The 25,270-nt window shown below is 40.4% G+C and overlaps 1 protein-coding gene across 1 annotated transcript in view; it reads right to left on the reverse strand.

Annotated features, from left to right (window-relative positions):
- Positions 1-25,270, reverse strand: part of MYH15 (myosin heavy chain 15) — a 157,552-nt gene that overhangs the window by 121,068 nt on the left and 11,214 nt on the right. The window contains exons 2-11 of the mRNA XM_059887823.1: positions 24,989-25,095; positions 21,768-21,911; positions 19,737-19,893; positions 19,072-19,099; positions 17,435-17,528; positions 15,395-15,487; positions 12,528-12,591; positions 12,342-12,437; positions 3,541-3,644; positions 2,180-2,318 (exon numbers count right to left, since the gene is read on the reverse strand). Of these exons, the coding sequence (XP_059743806.1) occupies positions 2,180-2,318; positions 3,541-3,644; positions 12,342-12,437; positions 12,528-12,591; positions 15,395-15,487; positions 17,435-17,528; positions 19,072-19,099; positions 19,737-19,893; positions 21,768-21,911; positions 24,989-25,095 (1,026 nt within the window). The remainder of the gene's footprint in view (positions 1-2,179; positions 2,319-3,540; positions 3,645-12,341; positions 12,438-12,527; positions 12,592-15,394; positions 15,488-17,434; positions 17,529-19,071; positions 19,100-19,736; positions 19,894-21,767; positions 21,912-24,988; positions 25,096-25,270) is intronic.

Consider the following 25,270-nt stretch of genomic DNA (forward strand, 5'->3'; position numbering starts at 1 on the left):
CAAGTTGAGTTTGAGATAACCAGCTAAAAAATGAGCAAAGAAAAGTGTCAAGAGTCGAGACCAGCAGTTCTGGAGCAGTTAGAAGTAAGGACGATGAGGACACACCAGCAAAAAAGCTGACAAGGAACCACCAGGGAGATTGGATAAGATGACTTGCTTCATTTGCTTATCTGTATCTTCTGCTTAATAATTATATCCTGCTTTTGTAATAAAAATAATTTTTAAAACTTTGTTTCAAAGCATGGAAAAAGCAAAAAACTAACAACAATGACAAAAATAACAAAAAAAGACAACAAGAGACCAGGAAAGTATATGTTAATATGTTGGTACAATGTATATATTGTACTAACAATTGACACAACTGAGTGACTGAACAGCAGCAAGGGAGTACCTTCTCCCACTGTATTCTCATCTGAGCTCCAGTGTCCTCTTCTCTAAGGGGACTTTTTGACCACCCTATCAACAACAACCTTCAATTCCTATTATTCTTTATTCTTTTATTCTGCTTTTTCATTCTGACTTCATGCATGTATTTGTCCATTTATGTATATATTGTCTATCTCCCACACTAGACAGTCAAGACAGAGATGATATCTTGTTCACAGGTATATCTCTAGCACCAGGTACAGTCCCTGCACAGACTGGCCTCAAAAACTATTCGTGAAACAATAGAAAAACAAACAACCCAATGCAAAAACAGGCAAAGGAATTGAATAGATAGCTCTCCAAAGAAGATATACAAATGTCTAATAAGTCCATGAAAGATACTCAACATCACTAATCATTAGGGAAATGAAAATAAAAGCACAACTGAGATACCACCGTGCCCATACAGATGGCTCTTATCAAAAAAAAAAAACAGAAAACAAGTGTTGGTGAGGATGTAGAAAAACTGGAACCCTTGTGCATCACTGGTGGGAATGTGAAATGGTGCCACCATAGAGAAAGAGTATGGAGGTTCCTCAAAAGATTAAATATAGAATTATCATTTAATCCAGCAATTCTACTTCTGGGTATAGACAAAAAAGAATAAATGCACAGGCTCAAACAGATATGTGAACACTAGTGTTAACAGCAGCATTACTCAGTAGTGAAAAGTAGAAGCAACTCATGTGTCTGCAAATGAACAGGTAAACAAAAAGTAGAATATACATGTGATGGAATATTATTTAGTCTTTAAAAAGGAATAGAATTCTGACACTTACTGCAATATGTTCTGAAAACATTATAAATAGACCAGACACAAAAGGACAAACATCATATGATTCCATTTATATAAAGTATGCATAATAGTCAAATTCATAGAGGCAGAAAGTAAACTAATGCTTTCTAGGGGTTAGGGGAAGGGAGTAATAGGGAGTTATTGCTTTATACAGAGTTCCAGTTTGGATGACAAAAAGTTCTAGAGATTAACTGCGATGGTGGTTGCACAACAATGTAATAGCACTTAATGCCACTGATATGAACACTTAAAAATGGGTAAGATTTTATGTTGTGTATATTTTACCACAATTGAAAATACAAAATTTTAAAAAATATTTGTTGAAAGATTTGAGTGAATATTCTTTTTTCTTTTTGTTTCAGATGCCAGGAATTTTATTAAATGAAGTCATTATGACTATTATTCCTTCTTTTCATAATTGTGATTTTCTATTTTAATGATCATTCTAGACAGATCACTCACTATAGATCTTTTTGATAAGTAGGCATGACTATAAATTTTTATAATGTGAATAAAGAGCAAAGGGAAAAGAAGCCATTTTGTTTTCAACTTAGTGAACGCTCCAGCTTTAGAATTCTAAAAATCTTTGTTCACACCTTCATTATGTTGCTTTATGCATCTCATAGTGATTTGCTCCTTTTTCTGTTTTTCTCCAGAGTCTACATGCTGAAGGCACACTGTATCTTAGTCAATCCTATTATCACCCAAGTTTAGCAAATTTACTGGCGTCATCAATAATTAATTAAGGAATGTGTCTTATTCTGAGATACAAGGACTCTACAAAGAAGTGATGACTGAAAGATATAATATTTGGGGGGCATCAATTGAGGGAGATCACTGATTAATTTCAACATTTCCTAAAAACCAAGAGGTGAGGCTAACTGCAAGGAAAGGGAGTAGGCCTAGGGTCAGGGATTCGAGGCACCTGCATGCCCTGTTTTCAAAAGTAATCCTTACTTTCTGTGCCATCTGCTTCCACTTGCTCTTCTCTGGGTTTCTGCTTAAATTTCATGTTTCCAAAGTGCAGGATGGCTCCAGCGAGTTTATAAGATCCGTACTTCTCATCAGGGAGAAAGCCCAAGATGTCCATGGCTTGCTGTAGAAAGAGAAGCAGATGGCCAAGTACTCATTTGCCTAATGGCTGCAGTAAGCACCTCACCTCCTCTGTTATCACACCTCCCTCCACTTGTGGGCCATGGGCTGCCTGCCGGAGGGAAGGAGATGGATCACCACAGCCCTCAAGTGTGACAGTTCTGTTCAAACTGATGCAAATTGGTTTGAAAGCGCCCTGTTGGCTCTTGGTCACCTGTAGCCTCTTCATCCCTTTAAAAGAGAATTAGGAAGGCATATGATTTGATGTTTAACTCAGTAGTTTTAGAACTCTCCTCAGATGCCTTCTCTCCTGTTCCTCTCTTCTCCCTTCCAATAATCTATCATTAACTGGCTATATGAGCTCAATTATTTTGCCTTTCATGGTTATGGGATAAAGTAGCACCATATCTGATGGGTTGCTTATTTCTGGGATCCCATATGTTCTCCCATATTTATTCCAGATTCATTTTGACGACTGGCAAAAGGAAGTATTTAAGAAAAGAAGAACTATGTCACCAAAGAACAGCATCCTAGGAAGCCACTGCACATGGTAAGAAGTGTGTTCTCACACACTCCAGGAGGGTGGAAATTGGTAATCCTTCTAGTAGTTAATTTAGAATATGTATCGAGAGACTATAAAATTTCATAATCCTACCATTTAGAAATCTAGCATAAGATGAATCTGATATACAGGAATGTACTCACCTACAAAGATATTCACCATAGTAGGAAAACAAACCCTCAACCTTGAGTCTAACAATAGGAGAATGGTTAAATAAACTATAGAACAAATGTCTGATAAAATATTAAGTATCCATTAAATGTTTATGAAGAGTTTGTAATAACACTGGAAATGCTAAACATTAATCAAAAAGCAAACGATATATCAAATAGCATATGTAGAATGATTATGATCCTTGATTTAAAAAAACACCAAAACAACTACATAACAGCAATCCCGAAGAGAAAAAAAATAAAAGAATGAAAACAGTGGTTATCATTGCATTGAAGCATCTTCCTACTTTTCTATATGTATCAAAGTTACTATACTGACAAAATAAATAAGTATAAAACTCTGGACAGAAGCAGTCCTATAGGGGCACCTTCCACTCTCCACCCCTCGGGGAAGGAAGGTCACTTCTCCAGGAAGAGAGGAGATCTAAGATGCTTTCTTCCATGTCTCATTGTCATTACCAGACTTTGCTCTGATAACTAACAAGCCTTACATCCGTGGCCAGCAGTTCTTCGGCATCATCCAAGCTCTCCACAGCAACTGTTCCATGAGAGCAAAAGTGAAAGTCAGAGGGATTTTCAGACACCAGGCACACATCTGCAGTGGGAAAACCATCAGTTAAACAGCTTACAGAAATCCACAAGGCTTCAGAAAATAATTGACCAGTATTCACAGTTTACTCTTACGGCTTACAGCATACTTGTAAACAAGCCAAAATAAAATCCATATTCTACACCCAAACCTCTGCAATCAATTTCTGCCCTCTATTAACTTGTCAGTCATGTTCTAATGCCTCCCAAGAGAAGACCAGACAGGCCAAATCGGAAAGCAGATTCAATTGCAGCCACTTGAATTGGTGTGAGAGAAAAAAAAAAAACAGATAATGCATGTTGGCAAAACTTTGCAAACAGGAATTTGGCCTAGATATGTGGCTGAGGGCCAGAGAAAAACAACAACAACAACAAAAAAAATGGTTTGTAAAATTATAACATGCCTGAGCTTCAAAAGCTAGGCAGCAGGCAGAAACTGGGGTCAAAACCCAGGGAACATTAGCAGTATAACCCTGTCACATCATGTCCTCCCTGTTAGGAGGCTGAGTCTGTCTTTCACGGGATCCATAAATCAGCTAGTGTGTTCACTGCTGCACCTCTGATATGTCTAAGACTCCTGACATGATTCACTTAGTCAGGAAACATAATGCAGGCTGAAGCCAAGGCAGGCCATCAGCAACATGTCTGCAGTCAACTTGGCCAAATCACATTAACCTCTTAAAGCCTGACACTCGCTCCCAGTGAAGCTTTATAGAGCCCATCTGAGTTTTCTGTTTAGCACTCAATGAAGTGAAGTTCTATTATCCTGAAGTTAGAAACAAAGAAATTGGACTATGTGAATGTTCCAAATGCTCTATTTGGAAACAATCCAAACGTTCATCATTAATTATTCCTCAGCAAACAGAAGAATGCACTATGCACATGTGCTACAGCATGGAAGCATCTCAAAATAATTTGCTGAGTGAAATAAGCCAGACAAAAGAGTATCCACTGCAGGATTCCATCTTATAAAATTCTGGAAACATTAACTCATTTGTCCTGACAAAGCACATTAGTGGTTGCCTAGGGACTGGGTTGGGAGAGGAGGGCTTGAAGGAGTGAGAAGGGGCAGGAGGGAGGGATTTCAAGAGATTGGAAAATTTTGAATGGATATATGCATTATCTCAATTGTGATGATGGTTTCACCTCATAGATACACACATCAATGTTTACACTTAGGTCATAATACTTCAGTAAAGCTATTTGATAAAAGTAACTGGGCTAACCCAAAAGAAATCAGGCTGAATCCAAGTATAATATATATTTTAAATAGAAATATAATTCATAATAATTTTTAAAGTATTTATTTCCATGGAGATTTGAATGTCCTTTAAACGTTAATACTTCTCAGGAATCTCCTTATATTATTCCTCATGCCTCACTTTATATCAATATCTATTGGAGATCCAGTAATATGCCAGGAATTATTGTAAGTTTTATGGATACATCAGTGAAAAAAAAAAGTCATTCCTGCTCTCATAAAGCTTATATTCCAATAGAAGACAGAATTAAAAGTAAATGAGTAAAAATATGACATGTAAAACAGTAGTAAGTGCTAAGGAGAAAAATAAAAGGGAAAAGGAATAAAAAGTCTTGGATATGCAGAGTTTCCATTTTTAACCCAGTGATCAGAGAAGGCCTCCATAAGGTGACATTTGCGTAAAGAGAGTTACAGGAGAGAGTCATAAGTAATTACGGGAAGAAATTGCTAAAAAGAAAAAAAGCAAATGAAAAGGCCTTGAGGTGGGGTGCTTGCCTGGAATTTTGAGTGGCTAAGGTTGGTAAAAGAAAGAGTAGTCCATGAGGTCCAAGAAGCATCCAGAGGCCAGATTACAGTGCCTCACAGGCCACGGTGAGGATTGGGGCATTTCTGCTCTATGTGAGATAGGAAGCCACAAGAGGTTTTTGAGCAGAAGAGTGACATCATCCAATTTTTTTTTTTTTTTTAATTTACTGTGGCTGTGGTTAAAGACAGAGGGAGAGGGTGGAATCAGGGATAACAAGAAAGAGTTAATTCAGGAGGGAAAAATTGGTACTTGACTTGGGGGTAACAGCAGACGTGGTAAGAAGTAGCCAGAGCTCGGGTTTTGAATGGAGTAGAGTCAACAGGATTTGCTGATGAAACAAATGAGAATAATGTGGGAGAAAATTCTGATCAAGGATAATTCCAAGGGTTTGTGCCCAGGCAAGCAGAAGGATGGAGATGCCTTCAGATGAGCTACTAAACACTGGTGGGAATAGGTCTGGTGGGGTGGAGTTTAGGAACTAGGTTGTAGGCATGTGAAGTTTGAGACGCCTATTAAACATCCAAGTGGAGACATTAAAGTCTGTTATCTGTGAGTCTGGAATGCTAAAGAAAAGTCTAGACTTAGGATCAAACTTTGCAAGTCATCAGATAGAAATGATCTTTAAAGCTGTCAGTCTAGACGATCTATCACCACAAGACAAAGCCAAGGACTGAGCCCCAGGGCCCTCTAAATTCATGTGCTGGATAAAAGAGAGAAACCTGCTAAGCAATGCCCAGAGGTTTAGGAGAGAAATAAAAGAGGGGAGTACATTGGAGGCCAAGGGGGAAGATTTTCAGGAAGAGGGAGTCATCAAGGGTATCAAATACTGTCCTGACTGTATGCTATCAAGATGTATGCTCTCTCTGTATTTTATGCAAGATTCATTCATGACTTTACTGATGACCCTCAAATCTATATTTTCTGAGCTCCAGACCTAGATCTCCGACTTCCTGTTAGACATTTCAAGGTGAATGGCCACAAGTAGCTCAAACCCAGCATTACCGCGATTGAATCAATGATGTTTACTGTGTCTGCCTTGAAGCTATTCTTCTGTGGCTCCTCATGCAAGTGAATGTCACCAACACACCCAGGCCAGACACCTGGGGGCCACAATGCCTTGTCCCTTCACCCAGCTCAAATGCAGACATCATCTCCATGTCTTTCAAATCAAAGCATTTACTTAACCTATTTTCTCTACTGTAGGCATATGCTACGGGAGGAGGAAAGGATACAAAACTGAAATAGTCCTTTCCCTCAAGGAGACTAGAGGAATCATATACCTAAACCGTACAGAAAATGCTGTACTTTAGGGTAGAGGCACGTTTTAGTTGGCTGACATTAAAAACAAAATCTACGTTCCAAGATTGCTCTGCCAAAATTACCTTTTAGATCATTCTAGATTCACCTTTTACAGAATTTTTTTAACTCATGTTTATTATATCATTTTTTATCTTTTTGTCCTAGTCATGACAATCAAATGTGCTCTATCTGACATTGTTTTCTCCATGTTAAATATAAGGAAAATAAAAGGCTAGAAAGGCATACTAATTGCCCAGAGTCAATTTAACGATAAACTGAATTTAGAACATAGTCTCTAGTGCTTCTGCTAGACTATGCCACCCACTGCTCCAACCTGTGTGAGTACTATGACAGGACTCCATTTCCTCCTTTGTCATAGACAGAAGGAGGGTCTTTCTTCTGTGCAAGCTCAACACTGGACATGCACAGAGGGAGACGGAGCAGAGAGCAAGAACATTGTGTGCCTGAGGACTGGAGGGCCAGGTGGAGGAAAGAGTCAAGATTCAGGAGGGGGCTGGTAATAAGCCAGAATGTTGGGCCCAAGTGCTACATGTGAATTCTCCCTCAATCTCCCCTCTTCTAGAAGCATCATTTCTAGAAGTCATTTAGCACATCCTATGGACTTTTCTTCTATCTCCTTACAACCAGAAATATGGCTGCTGCACTGGTGTAACCATTCCCTGGGACAGCTGCCCTCGGCAGGAGGTGGCCGCTCTAGAGAAGCAAGAGTGTTTGAGGAACCCAAAAAGGCCTTTAGCTCAAACATCTTCCCCACTGGGCCTTATCAAAACTTCTTTTCAAGGAGCAATAAATTTTAATTGGATTGAAGTTTTCTCAGAAGAATTTCATGTAAACAGGGATTCCTTTATTTAATTAATTTCATTTCTACCATGAGAAATGGCCTTGAGAGAATGAAAAAAAGTATATGCATTTCATGAGACACTATTGAGTCAGAGAGACTGTCTAGGCCAGAAAGGGCCCATATAGAAGATTGTTGACCAGGCTGTGGGCATGTGGAGGATAGGGGTGGGAGGGAGGTGAGGTGGGGAGCAGAGAGAGAATGGATGAGAGGATGCTAACTGTAAAAGTTAATTGCTTTACACTTTCAAAAAGTATAGGTGTCAAGAGTTCATTTCTAGAGCCCACTGTCCAGTTGGAGATGCCTAGAACCCATTAAGGGCACCCCACTCCAGTAGTCTTGCCTGGGAAATCCCATGGACGGAGGAGCCTGGTGGACTGCAGTCCATGGGGTCGCTAAGAGTCGGACACAACTGAGCGACTTCACTTTCACTTTTCACTTTCATGCATTGGAGAAGGAAATGGCAACCCACTCCAGTGTTCTTGCCTGGAGAATCACAGGGACGGACGAGCCTGGTGGGCTGCCATCTATGGGGTCGTACAGAGTCAGACATGACTGAAGCGACTTAGCAGCAGCAGCAGAACCCATTAAGAGTGAGTGTTTTATCATTCAAGGCGTTGTTTCACATGTCATCCTAACATTACATTTTACTTTCAGAATGGCTGAATGTTCTCCAAGATTGTGTTTACTATGAAAAACAGTGAAACTGACAGTGGGCCCAAAGAAGTTTATCATCTTAGGAATAGAGTTCTGTGGCTACTGCCTCTATGTCACATCACCCATCATCACCTGTTCCTCAGGGCTGCTATGTACAGCTGAAGAGGTGGTGCACTGCCCAGCTCCAGAGAGAGTCATTCACATAGCTTCTGATTTGAATAGCATTCTCTGGAGCTGGGAAGCATTCAGATACCTTGCACCCCCTAATAACCAGTAGGGGGAAGGGGAGTGAAGATATGAGGCTAGTTCAAGAGAGATCTAATGGGTAAAGAGGGTAAGTTGAATAAGCTCCAAAACAGGCCCAGATGCTGACCATTCCCTTCTCCAGAGGCACTCGGGGTCCCAGTAGACAGATCAAGGGCAGCTCTTGGCTGCCACTACTGTGTAGTACTGTCACACACTTTATGGAGTTCTCAGGGCATTAGGCAACGTGTCAAGGATTCCAAGAGGCAAAGATGTGTTTCCTGACCTCTCCTTCTGGAGTTTACACACCAGTTGAATAGAAAGAGTGGGCACAATAAATAAATATAAATAAAAAAATCAAAGAAGAGAAAAAGGAAGATAAGTGGTATTAACTTTTACAGTTAGATAAAGGAAGATAAAAGGTAGATAAGTGGTATATAGATGGCATTAAGAACTAAAGGATTTTGGGACTTCTCTAGTGGTCTGGTGGTTAAGACTTCCCCTTCCAATGCAGGGGGCGGGGATTCGATCCTTATTAGGGGAGCTAAAAACCTACATGCCTGGAGACCAAAAACCAAAACATAAAACAGAAGCAGACTATAGCAAATTCAATAAAGTTTTTGAAAATGGTTCACATTAAAAAAAAAAAACCTGAAGAATTTTAAGGAGTCATATCTAAGGGAACTGGGGGAGTAAGTTTTAGCTGTACCTGGAACAAGAATCAGGATTAACTGATAAAAAAAAGGAGGAGAAGGAATCTTCCAGGCCAAGTAGAGGCTAAAATGGGGCTGGCTCATTGGATGACACATCACTCCATTTCCTTGGCTCCTTCTGTGGGATGAGCTACTGTTCCCACAGAGCCTCCACCCTCTGCTGTCATTTTCCACACCTGATTTGCTTGTCATACACAGATGCTCCTATTTTAGGAAATTTGGACACAATCCTCACATGCTAAGCTCTGCCCTCTTGTGTCGCTCCTCAGGATACTCAGAAGCTCTTCTTTGGCAGCGATGAGTACAAACAGTTTAACATTTTTAAATATTCCAAAGAATGATCATTGGTGTCATAAACAAGTGAACCAACAATACTCAACCTGAACCACCAGATGTCAGCCTTTATACACTAATCAATCTCAACGGTCCACAGACTCAACAAAGTACATGAGCTCATGAATTCATGATAGGAATTTTCCATAGCAGCCCAGGGTCTTCAGACAGTTCTATTAGTAAACAGAGATGCTCCAAAAGATCTTGCAGTCACTGCTGTACCCACACCGGACCCTACATGTTAGCTGCTCTGCACTGCATAGAAATGAGTGTCATCTGGCAGAGCTACTCAAAGGAAAACTAAAAAAAAAAAGTCTGTTCCAGGTTGAGTTGGAGGGAAGATAGTAAGGAGAACAGCTGCTGTTTTCATACCACCAACTGCACCTATGGCAAAATATAGCTGTCCAGTTTGTAGAGCTTTCTCTATTTGCTGAGGGCACTTAGGAGTTAGAGACCAGGTAGTTAAAACCCTGCTGGATGCATACCATATTTCATCTAAGCAGGACAGTCTGAGGGGATTGTTCCCCATCAATTTGTTCACCTGGATCTCCAATCATCCCACAGTCACTCCTGTGGGAGCACTGTTGTCCTCAGTGCCAGATGTAATACCTTTGAAACCAAATCAGCTTGTCATTCTTCCCTTCCAATGACTTTCCATAGCACTGGAGACATAAACTCTCTGCCACGCCATGCGAGGTGCTGCTTGAGCTGGCCCTACCTGTCTGCCCCTACATTACCCACTCCATTGCCCCACTCTGCCCCCAGCAATGGCCGTTATACTATTCCAAGACTAAACCAAATGCATTCCTGCCTCAGGGCCTTTGCACTCACTGTTTCTTCCCTCAGGAAGTTTTTTCCTGGAAGTCTTTGCCTACTTGTTCCCTCATTCAAGTGTCTGGAAAAGCATAGCCTTCTTTCCCACCCCCTGCCCCCACCCTCTTGCTTCACTGCACAGCTTGCCAGATCTTAGTTTCCCTCAGTTCAGTTCAGTTCAGTTCAGTCGCTCAGTCGTGTCTGACTCTCTGCGACCCCATGAATCGCAGCACACCAGGCCTCCCTGTCCATGACCATCTCCTGGAGTTCACTCAAACTCACGTCCATCGAGTCGGTGATGCCATCCAGCCATCTCATCCTCTATCGTCCCCTTCTTCTCCTGCCCCTAGTCTCTCCCAGCATCAGAGTCTTTTCCAATGAGTCAACTCTTTGCATGAGGTGGCCAAAGTACTGGAGTTTCAGCTTTAGCATCAGTCCTTCCAAAGAACACCCAGGACTGATCTCCTTTAGGACGGACTGGTTGGATCTCCTTGCAGTCCAAAGGACTCTCAAGAGTCTTCTCCAACACCATAGTTCAAAAGCATCAATTCTTCAGCGCTCAGCTTTCTTCACAGTCCAACTCTCACATTCCCCTACTAGGAACCAAATCCAGGCCACAGCAGTGAGAGTCTTAACCATTGGACTGCCAGGGAATTCCCCAAACATTGCCTCCTTACAGAGATCTCCCCTGCTCTTCTATCTAAAATATAACCACCTGTGGGGATTCCAGGCTTTCACTGCCATGTGGCCCAGTTTCAGTCCCTGGTCAGAGAACTGCAAGCCACAGTGTGTGCCCCCGCAAGACACAAAATTAAATAAAATATAAACTTTCATTGCCCTACCAACTCCGAATTCACTCCATCCCCTCATCCACTTTATTTTTCTCTATAGACCTACCATTGTCTGAAATTATATATTTTTTGTTTACTTATTTGTTACTGTCTTCCATACTAGAATGTAAGCTCATGAGGGCCAGGACCTGTGGGCCCTGTTTACTTCCCTATCACCTATCCTTTAAGAAGCAGTGTATACTTAGCGACCCCACAATAAATATTTGTTGAATGAATACATGAAATTCATTCTCTTACCCTATAAGTTACTTTTCTATTTCCATTTATGGCATTTCTTTTATCCTAGTCAAATTACTGAATTTGGGAGTATTTTTGACTCGTCATTCTCATTTCTATGTTCAATCATTGCTAAGACTTTTCTGACCTCTGGTGTGAGGCCAGAGGCCTATCATACCAGCTTAACTGCCACTGCCATCAACAGATCATGACCTTCCATTACCCCATCCTCCTCCACAAAACACCACACCCCACACATTTACTCACACACATGCACACAACACCCCCTCCACTTCCTGAGTTTAGAAAGTATCCAAATAAGATCTCTACTAGTCTTCTATGAAAACACTTTCCTATAGTTCACCTGCTCTCTCTGATCCCTGATTTTGCCTTGACTTTTCCTGACATTGTGTACACTATTCCTGCTACCAGAAGTGCCCTCCATTCATTACTCTGGTTAAACCCCATTCCCATTTTTTATATCCCAACCCAAATCCTCCCTTCTATATAGAACTCACATTGACCACTACACATCATAGTAATGCCTCCCACCTCTGGCCTCGTCTCTACTACCCACTTAAGTGATAAGTGATTTTAATCATTTAAGGCCTTAAATTATCTAATGCTTTTTATACACACACACATACATGTGTGCACATATGCATACACACACACATTCATTTACCTCTGCTGGGCATCCTACCCACCTCCAAAAGTGTTTGAAAAAAGAAAAGTGTTACCGTTTACTCTCTACCTATATAAAATTAAAGAACATTGGGTCTATATTTGGTTCAAATTCTTACATTTTAGGATAAATAAACTGAGGTCCCTCTAAACAGGCTGGTAGACATTAAACAGTACTTTTCCAGGTCTGATAATCTGACAACTGTCTTGTTTTAGAATGACACTCAGCCCCCAGAATAATACACTTACCACGAAGTTCTTTTTTTCCAGACAGAATTTGATAGAATATGTGGTAGTTCCTCTCTCCAGGCTGCTGGAAAATCACCCGGGATTTTTCAAGCAAATCTGCATAATAAGGCATGAGTAAAGACTCAAATGTAGGTGTTCTTGCAAAACTTAGAAGAAAAGTGATCAGACAGTGCAGTGCCTACTTACAGATGTTGATATCTGCAGATGACAGCTTGCCTCTGGCACAAAAGTGCATCCTGATGAACTTGCCCTGAGTGAACACAGAACAGTTTCCTATTTAACATGCCAGACAGCTGCAATGGTTTCATTATACACATCACTCCCAAAGTAACTACTTCCTCCAAAGTTAAAAAAAAAAAATTCCACATGGGGTGTGATGGCACTAGTTAATGTCAAGAGGCAGCCAGAGTGTCATCAGGACTGGCAGTAGGCCCAGAGTCTAGCCTCAGATCTGCTCATCACTGACTGCATATTCTTTTGTTTTGTTTTGTTTTGTTTTTTATTGAAGAGTAGCTGATTTACAATGTTGTGCTAGTTTCAGGTGTACAAAGAGATTCAGTTTTATATCTATAAATGTATAATTTTCATATATATAAATATATAATTGTTATTTATATAACATATATATGATTTCATATATATACAATTTATTTATATATAATTTACATATATATACATATATACATTTTGTTTTTCAGATTCTTTCCCATTACAGGTCATTCACTACAAGACATTGAGTATAATTCCCTGCACTGAACAATAGGTCCCCATTGGCTATCTATTTTATATATAATAGTGTGTATATGTTAATCCCAAACCTGTAATTTATCCCTCCCTTCTCCTCTTGGCTGTGCATTCTTATGTGCATTATAGAATTTCTCCAGGCCTCAGTGTTCCTATCTAAAAATGAGAAAAATAATATCTTCTTGATATATTCTTTTATTTACCAGCAAACATTTGTTGAGCATCTATGATCCAGAAAACCTGCTAGACACTGGAGATACCACATGGGAAAAGTAGATGTGCCCCAAATCTTCTAAATTCTAGGTGTAAGCAGTGAATGCAACAGCTCTGACTGAGGAATATTTGATGTGTTTTGAAATCAAAAGAAAAGCCAGATATGAAGGAGTGCAGCAAGTAAGAGAAAGCAGAGAAGAAAGCAGAGTCTGAGAGTAGGCAGGCAGCAGGCACCATATTAGGTCAGCCATGTGGCCACAGGAAGGAGTGGGGTTTTACTTTGTGTGTGCTCAGAAGACATTAGGAGGTTTTAAGCAGAAGAGTGACATGATGGGACTTAAGTTTCAAAACATCACCTTGGCATGATTATAGATGAGGCTCCCTTCCTTCCTTGTCAATGAAAAGCCATAAGACAGTATCTGATGGGACAGAAAGTCTGCCCAGAGGCTACAGAGCCCAGGTGCATCAAGACACAGTCAAGACACAAACACACATTTGTACATAAACACATACAAACATGTACAGAGGTGTCCCTGCATGTGTATGTGCATTTACACACATATACATTTATGTACTGTCAACTGAAAAAAAACTCACAACCTAAAAGTTGAGAATTATGTTTATTCAGTGGACTTACTGAAGACTTAAGCCCAGAAGATAGCCTCTCAGATAGCTCTGAGGGACTGCTCCACAGAGCTAAGGGAGGTGCCTGGGTATACAGGAGTCTTTGCAACAAAAACTAGGTAATCAGAACATCAAAAAATGCTGCTAATCAAAGAAAATAGACCATCTGAAGTTAATGAGTTTAGTGCTTGTCTATTTATGGGAAGATGCAAGAGTCTGGCTCATTGAACTTATTCCTTTGATATGCCCCTTAACTATCTAGGGCCAGTATCCTGCTTGTCTCCAACTTCATGTATGGAGTATTAATCTAAAGAAGTTAACCTGGATTTCTTGATTTTTTTTAATCCCCCCTTTCTTTCTTTCTCTTGTCTTTCCTTCGTCTTTCCATTCATCCATCTTTGTTTAATTTGCTTCGCTACTTCTTCTTTCCTTCCATCCTTCCAATTTTTTTCTTGTTCTTGGTCTTTTTCAATTGCTTTCTCTCCTTATTTATTTTTCTTCCCACTTGCTATTCTCTTCTTTCTTCCTTTTATTCTACTCTTTTCTTTATCTTCTTTTTCTCCTCCCTCTTTTCCATCTTTCCCTTTTCCCTCTCTTGGCCTTTTTTCCCCACAGTTTTATTCTTTAGTATTTAAGCAGAAATTCTCACCACATTCTGACAAATCCCAAATCTATCCATTGTTTTCTGGACCAGTATTAGTACCTGTTACACAGCCAGATACCACAAGCAGAGGTAAGTGTGGTCAGGGCAGCTCTAAGGTTTTTGGAGGGAAAGCAGTCAAATAAGCAGGAGGCTATTATTTAATCATGCCTAGAGACTCAGCAGCAGTAGCAGCAGACTCAAAAGGAAGCCTTTTACAAATTTCCTTGTAAATTATATAATGGCTCCCTGACACTCATTCTTGGCATAAAATGGATTAGTGACCTTAATCCAAATCGTTTTATCTTGGGACTATTAGTTATCCAAAAATACTTTAAAAAAGTGTTTTTTTCCCCTGTCAAAAAAATCCCCAGTGAAATATATCCAGGGGCAGGGGGTTCATAGGCAAAAGTAGAAACAGTAATTGTAGTACGTGAATTCGGAAGTGCTTACCAAAATGACTTTTACAAGGAGTATAGGAAATTACAAAGAAGAAATTACTTTCAAATCTGTAAAATGTAGTAAATATAAAACATCATTAGAATTTGCTGAGTGAGCTTTCCTACTGGGAGTGGTAAGGAATTTTAAAGTATTAACATATTTTCTTCCTGAAATTGACTACCTAGTAGAAGCTTCTCAGGTATTCATCTTAATTGTATTAAGATGAAGCTAGCAAAATTTTTTGAGGAATCTAACAATATTATGTACAGTCATCAAAAACCTTCTTTGATGTTCTAGAAAAAAATTTTTTCAGATCTGTGTGCTCAGGCATGAAGTTAACCATTTGCTAAAAATGAAAGACTCCAATATACTGCTCAATTCAGTTACTTACAAAACGAGAAGAGTTGTCATTTCTCAGGGTTTTGGCATTTCCAAATGCTTCCAAGACAGGATTCACTTGTTTGATTTGATCTTGTAGAGTTTCCTTGGATACAGGTAAGAGAAATACAACTGATGAAGTGTTTGGCAGAATTCTGTAATGTGGCAAGCCTTCCATACCAAGGTCAAAGCTCATTCTTGTTTTGATAATAAATGACCAAAAACCACTTCTGAATTTGGTGATAAAATATTACTTTGGAATGGGAACTTAGAAAAATAGATGGAGGAAAGACTGACAATATATGATGCCCCTAAGACTATAGGTTGGAGGTCATTTACTTGCAATGTTTCTTTTTTTGGTTGGCATTGGTATGAGTAGGAAAAGAAAATTGATATTTTACCAAAGTAAATAATAACAAATACCATAGCCTATTTCCAAACTTCATTCCATATACTCCTCCTCACTGCTAATCTGCTGCTCTTCCCATTCAATTCTTACACCTAGAAATTTATTCTAAGGTAATACAGCAGACTCTTGTCATTATCAGTTATATTTTTGCTTGCTATTATCCCTAAGTAATCTTGAGGTTCATACCAAGAAGTGACTTGAAATGGTATTTATTAGTCTTAAGTTTAAATACTATGTGCTCAGGCTGATGGGGCAAAGCAGGTCATCTACTTTGGGCAAGTCTTTTTTTTCCCTCATTGAATGAGTCTTAATGACCACTTAGCACCTAAACTGCCACTGCCTAAACTTTCCACTGAGTCCCAGATACTCTTTGTATGAGGAGAATTTCACAGTATGTAGTATTTCAGAATCTATAGACTTATAAATACTATGTTCTTTCTATGTATTATGGGTTACTTAAAGTAATTGGGCTATATGAGCAAAATTTTTCATAAAAGTTTTTGTATTATGTATTGTGTTATGTATTATCACAGGACTCAATGGTTAGACCAAACAAATGCACACCAAACAACCTAAAATGTACACAAAAATAAAGTATCATATAGTGGATAATAGAATTCAGTGATAACTAAAGAAATTAATCAAATTCAGGAGTGTGGTAGCTGGAAAAGAAACTTTCTAAGGTTTGAAAATTGGACTAGATTGCTATTTTGACATACTTTTACTTTGGAAAAACAGCAGGAAACATCCAGTATCAAATTGAAAAGCAAGATAGCAAATTCAGGCATAGTAAGACGAGAGGCTCCAACAGCTCAATAGCTCATTGGTTTTGAGCTCTGCTCAGCTTTCACTTTTCACTTTCATGCATTGGAGAAGGAAATGGCAACCCACTCCAGTGTTCTTGCCTGGAGAATCCCAGGGACGGGGGAGCCTGGTGGGCTGCCGTCTATGGGGTCGCACAGAGTCAGACACGACTGAAGTGACTTAGCAGCAGTAGAAGCAGCGGCAGCATTATCTAAGCGTATTTTACAGACCAACTCTCATATCTAGGTATCCTCAGATTATTACCATCAACCTGTTAACCCAGTAAGCTAAAGCAAACATTACCAAGTATAAAAACATTTAAATAGAAGGTAAAGTTTTTCAGAACCTAGAATGTGGTTAAAGTTGAGGGTACATCCACTGAGCATTTGGAATTTGAACCAGAAGTTAGGGGTAACGGAAGCAGAGTTCTCTCAGTGAATATTTGAGGAAGCCTGACATCTCACAGTAGCTAAAGGGATTAAGAAATACTAATACCAAAAGTGGCTATTCAGGGCATTGGTGACCATAGTTTGAGCAGAAGATGGTGTGGATCTTAAGTACCTAATTCTCAAAGAGTCCAACCAAGAAAGATTAGGCCAATAAGGGCCCCTTGAAGCAGATCTAAAGCAGATTATGTAATTTCATGGTTTTGGATGATTGGTTCAGAGCACTTGATGATTTTCCTGAGAGGAAAATATGGGGAAAAAAGACTTTTCATAATTTTTTAATTGTTTTGTGGCATTGTCCCCTCCTTTCTTCCCAAAAGTGGTCAGGGCAGAGCCTCCATCATTAGTGGATAGGGCCACCTCACCTTTTCTGCCAATATGCATGAAGGCTTACCAGCTTTTCCTTGGATTCACCCGTGGTTGCTACAGTGGCAAAATACTGGATAATATGTTTGGTGTTCACTGTCTTTCCAGCACCAGATTCTCCTCTATGATCAGAAATTCAGTGACAGTTAACTGGTTCAGATTATAAATGCAAGGAAAAACAAATAATTTTAACCGCATTAACTAAGAGGGAGAGCTTTATGGAAATGTGGAACTTTAGAGGGAACTTGAAGGAGAGGCAGACATTTAATTGGTTGGGAGGGGGGGATATCTTAGGCTAGAAATGCAGCATTAGCAAAAAATCTGGAATAGAGAAAGATCAAAGACTTTTATGAAAATAAGAAGCCTGCCCTTCCTGGTCCCATTAACTAAAAGGTTAAGGGTATCTTTGCTAATTAGAGATAGGTCTCCTCATTACCAACTATTCAAGAGATCATCACATATGAAGGCTGTGACCACATGACCAGGTCCAACCCTCTCCCTCAGAGAAGAACCGACTGGTCACTCCACCAGGAAGTTGAGCTTTATACTCCCCTTTTACCTTTAACAGTCAGCTAGCTTTGTAATGTGGGGAGAACACCATGGTGAATTTATAGCCTTATCGCTCAAAGCATCATAGGTTTAAGGTCTGCTTTTATCTGTCTGAAACTCTAAAAAGTGAGTCTGTCCTCTCTGCAAAGGATTGAACTCTAACCACTCTTCTGGCTCTAAGATTCTGAGACCCTATTATTTTTCTGGGGATGACTAAAGCCAAGGAATAGCCTAATACATGAGGTGGCATCATCATTGCTTAGGAAGAGCAAGAACTTTAGCATTTCCCTGCCTCTCAAGTCCTAGCCTCTGCCTCGGTCACTGTGCTGACAGTTCACCTGGCCAGCCAGTGCTCCTCCCGGCAAGATTAACATACAACATGGTCTCAGTGAAATCCTTTCCTTCCTTCCTCTTCACTCCCTTTTCTTGCCCCTCCGGGCACCATCTTTAATTCCCACTACCTAATGTACTGGGCTTCCTAGGTGGCGCAGTAGTAAAGAGTCCACCTGCCAATGCAGGAGACACAAGAGATGGGGTTTGATCCCTGGGTCGGAAAATCTCCTGGAGGGGGAAATGGCAACCTGCTCCAATATTCTTGCCTGGAAAATTCCATGGAAAGAGGAACCTGGCAGGCCCCAGTCTATGGGGGTCACAAAGAGTAGGACACAACTGGCAGACTGAGCATGCAGGCATGAAACTAATGTACCTTGGCCTGCTCCAGTCTGGCTGCTCACAATAGCATGTTATCTGTCCAGTGGTCAATCCCACTGGACTTTCAGTCTTTCAATCCAACTAGCCAACCAGAGAACTCTGAAAATGATCATTTGGATAGGGAGCTCTCTTCCTCAAGAAGATGATTAAGACCAGCGTGTGCACTGCAGGTTCTAAAGTATCTTCTAAAACGGGAGGCAGCCTAGTGGGCACCATATTTGGCTAAGCACTGACTTACGTGTTATGACAATTTCCTGAGTATCTTACTATTGCCTAGCCTGTGTCTGGTATCTGAAGAACAACAATTCAAAGGCAGTGAATTTATGTTTCATATCCAGTGAAATGTAGGTGTCTATTTTGATGGAAACCCTCACTGCTGGCCAAAAAGTAAAAGCAAGCACTTACGTGAAGAGTATAGACTGATTCTCTCGACCTACAAAAGAAAGGAAAATGTCAGAACATTCTTCTGCTAGAATTTCTATGTACGGTATGAATTTATTCAAAATTTCCTTGGTTACAGTTTGAGAACAGGAGAAGGAGTTGTTCTGTATACAGTTAGAAAAAAGATACTATTCAAATGGTACAAAGTAAAAGAGATTTTTCTCTTGACCCTATGTAGGCTAGTCATAAGAACATACAAATTCCATCACCATTTCCTTGCTCCAAATATAAATGATAAATGACAAACGGTTGACATATCACTATTTTAAGGCTTTTATTAAGCCTGGTGTAAAAATAACTACAGAATAACTTCTTTGTGCCAAACATTCTAGCAGGTGCTTTCTGTAATAAAAGCGGACAGCTACAGGGGGCTCACTCTGGGCTTGCCACTGGGCTGAGCACTTTCAAGGCATTATCTCCCTTAATTTGACATGTGAGCTAATCGTCCCCATAACCCTAGGAGGTAGGCCTTATTTTGCCCATGTTTCATCTGGAAGGAAACAAGGCTTCAAGTGATGAGGCAGCTGTAAAGGCCATGCTCCGTTCACAATGCCTACCTGCCTCTTAGCGACACGGACAAAAACTAGATCAGATATTTTTACCCTTCATTTTGTAGGGCAGACACTTACTGTGAAGCATATCCTGAAAGGCATTATTGGCCACAGCGAAGATGTGAGGGGGAGCATCTGATCGCCTCCTGCCTTTATAGGCTGCCGCCACCGCTTTGTGATACACTGGAAGCTGCTTGTGAGGGTTGATGCTCACACAGGAGAGCCCTGAATATGTCTGATGTAAGATCAGAAAAGATTTCTGAAAATAGGTTAGAATACTTGCAGGTTTGTCAGCTCTTTCACTGTCGGGTAACATCTGCTTGAATATTTACTTACAAAGGAACTAAGAGGAAAAGGGCTTTTGGATTCTTACAGAGAAGGGACTTTGAACAGAAAGAGACAGAACCAGGTTAGAGTAACAGGGGACCCGGGATTACCCCTTCCCTGGGAGAGCTGTCAACCACTAACTTGTCTGACACACACACAGGCCTTTCAAAGACAAGGAGGATGCTGACAGCAGGACTGCTGATATGAGGAACCCACTCTCAGGCATTGAGGCCTGAAGGGAGTCTGTGTCTCAGCAGGGTTAGGAACCTGATACTTTAGGCCCTGAGGGGAATAGCTCGTGTGGGTCACTCACAGTGGTGGCTGGATTGTGGCTCCCCAAAGGTATGTCCACATCCTAATCACCAGAAAATTTGATCTTATTTGGAAAAAGGATCTTTGCAGGTATAATTGAGGCAAGATCTCAAGATGATATCTGGTTGGGCCTTAAATCCAACAGCTAAAGACCTCATAAGAGACACACAGAGGAGAAGGCAATGTGGAGATGGGGGCAGAGACTGGAGTGACGGAGCCACTTGCTACCAGAAACCAGTACAGGTGAGGACTGGTTCTCCCCTTGAGGCTCTGGCGGGACTGCGAGAGCCTGAGATCTGTTTATCTGATCTTGGACTCTGGCCTCTAGCATTAGGACAGAATAAATTTCCTTTGTTTTAAGCCACTCTGTGGTAATTTTGTTACAGCATCCCAGGGAAACGAAAACAGTCATGCAGCAAATCAGAGTGCCCAGGAGTAAGCCAGCCGCATGGCTAGGCTTCCACAGTAATGGGTCCCAAAAGCCTTCATCTTTGCCTAATCCACGCAGTGTTGCTTCAGCTGGATGTATCCTTAGTGAATTAAAAGAGCTGAGCAACCAATCATCCCCAATTCAATGATGATGGGGGAAAAAATCATTCCATTTATTGAGCGCTAACTAGATAACAGGCACTGAACTACATGCTTTACCTACATTCTTTGTTTTATCCTTCAAGCTACCATGAAGAGACAGGTTTTATTATCCCACACTACTGATAAGGTCACTCCAAGAAGAAATAACTAGGGACTTCCCTGACGGTCCAGTGGCTACGACTGTTCACTCCCAATGCTGGGGGCCCAGGTTGGATTCCTGGGCAGGGAACTAGATCCCACATGTGGCAGCTAAAAGTTTGCATGCCGCAACTAATTGTTTATGCGCTGCAACTGAGACCCAGCACAACCTAAATAAATAAATACTTTAAAAATAATAATAACTAGTAAGAGACTGAATTGGCATTTAAAAGGCACTGGTCTATCACTCTCCAAGCCTTGGGCCTTTACCTTTTTTTTAAATTTTATTTTATTTAACTTTACAATATTGTATTGGTTTTGCCATATATCAAAATGAATATGCCACAGGTATACATGTGTTCCCCATCCTGAACCCTCCTCCTTCCTCCCTCCCCATACCATCCCTCTGGGTCATCCCAGTGCACCAGCCCCAAGCATACAGTATCGTGCATCGAACCTGGACTGGCGACTCGTTTCATATATGATATTATACATATTTCAATGCCATTCTCCCAAATCATCCCACCCTCTCTCTCTCCCATGAATATCTGTGGGAAGGGATATATATATAATAACAAAATAAAAGTGGAAAAAAGTAAGGTCCCTGCCCAGTGGGCATTTTGCAAAGATTATCCTCATATGAGTATGCTTGAACTCAATATCTTTTTTCACCTAAGAGAGGGCTGGGACATCACCAATATGATGCCAGCATGTTGTCAGCAGAGAGGCATATACACGTACATAGATCATCCAATGGTCATAGCGCCTCCTCAGGGCATGCAGCACAGATGCTTCATTGAGGTGAGTCAGCATTGCCATGTCTTCAATCATTTCAAACTCTGGAGGATTCATCTGCTGAATTTCATCCTCCTTGACACTCAGATGCTGCAGAGAGGAGAAAAATATAAGATATATTCCCCTACCGCTTCTGTGCGCATTCATTTTTGCCAGGCATTGGGAAGAATATTCAAAGAGTGAAGAAAAAGATGCCTCATTAGAGGATGGAGCCAAAGGAAGTTAAGCCAACCTGTTTCTTCCAAGAAACAGGTGTTCCTCCTACTCATGTTCTCTCCTTGCCCAAAGATAAAGTCTTTAAAAGGGCTTTGGTTGAATCAAAATGTTCTAAATTGCAGCACCCTGATTCTGTGGTTCCCCACTGACTGACTGCCCCTGAGATAACACACATTATATTGCACATGATCTAGCCCCTCCCTAGATGTCTCAGCATATCCTGAATGTTTAAAAGGAGGAATTTAGGGTAATGGATCAAGCAGACAGACTCATCTTTTCAGACTTACTTTAGACCTATTCTCTTCCTCAAGCCTTCCCCAACTTCCCCTGCTCATTATTTTTCCATCCTTAAGTCTTTTACCATATATACAACCTGTACTATCTTGATATTATTAACTCTTGTCTGTGTTTTAATAATTGGCTGTGTGTGCATGCTAAGTTGCTTCAGTCATGTCCGATTCTTTGCAACCCTATGAACTGTAGCATGCCAGTCTCCTCTGTCCATGGGATTCTCCAGGCAAGAATAATGGAGTGGGTTACCATTCCCTTCTCCAGGGGATCTTCCTGACCCAGGGATCGAACCCAGGTCTCTTAAGTCTCCTGCATTGGCAGACAGATTCTTTACCACCAGCGATACCATCGGTACTTCTTGAGTACCTTCTATGTCCTTAGCATTGTGATAAGGGTTTTGATAACTATAGAAGAAGAAACCATCACGATCCCTTCTTCAGATGCTTTCCAGCTAGATTATAAGCATCTGAAGAAGGGATCGTGATGGTTTCTTCTTCTTATCACAATGCTAAGGACATAGAAGGTACTCAGAAGTGTTGATATCTTGATTAACATTGCATTGCAATGCATTGCAACTATCAAATTGTTGCTTAGAGTTACTCTCATGTTTCCTAACCCTATTTCCTGTAGCCCTTTTCCTTGATTAATACATATTGGTATCAGCTAATTGCTCCATTTAATCCCAGTTAGTAATACTTCTTCTAAGGCTCCCACACTCTCCATATTTTTTATCTCATTCCTATTAAGTCTTTTTTGGCACTGTTCAAACAATAACCCCTTTTCTTTTGAGTCCCTTTCAATTTCCATATTTCATGAACTCCTTCTCTCCTGTAGAACATAATGAGGTCTCTTACATAAAAAACCTCCCCTTAGCTCTGATTCTATTTTTCTCTGTTCTTTCAATACCAACTTTAAGTATTACTCCCCACCCACTGGCTTTATTGCCTTTGTTAATGTTTCAAAGATGAGATGGTTGGATGGCACCACCAGCTCAATGGACATGAGTTTGAATAGACCCCAGGAGTTGGTGATGGACAGGGAGGCCTGGCGTACTGCAGTCCATGGGCTCGCAAAGAGTTGGACACGACTGAGCAACTGAACTGAACTGAATATTTTGAAGACCAAAGGTGACTGGAAGTGTAGTTACTTCTAATATCAGGAGGAGGAAGCCTGGAGCCAGGGGGATGCAGAGTGGGGCTGGGGGAATGAGACCTCCATTATATGGTGAACCAAGCCACCTACCTTTAGACTCCTCTTTCTGTATCATTAATTTACTGCTTTCATGCTAATCTTCCTATGATTTATTTCATAGTTGTAACCACATTATATTCACAAATCACCTTAACTACTGTTTTAAAAAACAGCAGTTTTAAAAAATGTACTCAGAAGAACAAACTTCTCATCTGGAGGCCTAATAAAATTGAACTGGACACAATCAAGAAAGTGCAAAGACAACACACAGATTGGGAGAAAATAATTGAATCCTTCTGTTTCCTTATTTAAGACATTTTAAATTTAACCTTGCCTACATGTGTATGTTCCTATTGATAAGGACCAAGTTTCTGCCCTTAATTCCATTAATTAGTTATATAAAATTTACCTAATTTGTGATTTTTTTAAGCATACAGACACTGCAAGGAAGGCATATAAAACACACATAAGTGGTAGTTTTTGAGTGGCCTCCAGAATTTTACAGTTCAAATGATGATACTTTGAATCATAAATTGTCCAAATACAAAGATAAGGGTATGAAAAAGATAAACTTTCTTGATAATGATTGTAACTGTTTGTTATAGGATGTGGCCTGTTATGGAGTTGGAATGGGCAGAATTGGAAGGAGACTGGAGAACTACATATGGGCAGGAAATCACCTGTAAAATCCAAAAGGATATGTGTATTGAGTCAGAGCAGAAATAGGCCCAATTCTCTGCCATGGGGCTGGCAGGCACCTGAGGTCAATGATATTGACAAAGGTGCTGAGAATGGGCTGTCTGTTCAGTATTGCCTGTGGTTCTGAGTGCCTAGGTGACAGGGAGAAGGGGCCGGGGACTGTTACAGCCTCACTACACATTCTCTCTAAGATGCCTCACCATCTAACTTATGCCCCAACATTTGACCTAAGTTTCTCTTTCAAAGGTCATGGGTGACCTCCTGATTCTGAAGTTCAAGGCTTTCTCCAAGCCCTAAATCTCTTTCTCTAGCATTTAACATTACGGACTCTTGCCCATTTCTTGGCTCCTCTGACACTGTTCTATTCTTATTCAAATTATCCCACTCTTTCCTGATCCTCCTAACATAGCTTGTTACATATTTCCTAAGAAAGACAGTATTTACTCCAAGTAAATATTTCCTAAGGTTATTACTTATTCCAAGAGGTACTTTTAAAAAGAGCTTGAAATATGATGAAAGAAGGGGGAAAGCTGTGCATGCTAGCTAGCATCAATGAGATTTACCACTAGCAATTGGTTTACTCTGATTCTTCAGTGTTTATCATTAAATCTTTGAGAATAAGTGGAAGAGTTTCTTAAAGATGAATGAGTTTTCTAAAGTCAGTGGCAGTCAGTGGGGTCAGTGGCGTCTCCTACCCCAGGTTTTTAACAAAACTTAATTATTGAACAGCTAACTTAGTCACCCCAGGGATGAAATAAAGATTTCTTTACCTTTCCATCTGTTGTCTCAACAAGCAGTCTGCCATCACCTCCACTCCCTTTAATCTCAGCCTCAACATAAGCATTCTTCTCATCATGAATCCAGCACTTTTTCTTCCCTACAGAGGAAAAAAATGGATTCCTAACTACAGTTCTTATAGGAAATGTACATTGAACCATTTCATACTAACAGACATGGTCTCATTTCTGCTGTCTGTTTATTGACTTGGAGTCACGAACATAGGAAATTGCAAAGTTAGATAAAATCATGAAAGCCCAGCCTGAAGATAAACC

Source organism: Bos taurus, chromosome 1, assembly GCF_002263795.3.
Source record: "Bos taurus isolate L1 Dominette 01449 registration number 42190680 breed Hereford chromosome 1, ARS-UCD2.0, whole genome shotgun sequence".
Classification (NCBI taxonomy): Eukaryota; Metazoa; Chordata; class Mammalia; order Artiodactyla; family Bovidae; genus Bos; species Bos taurus.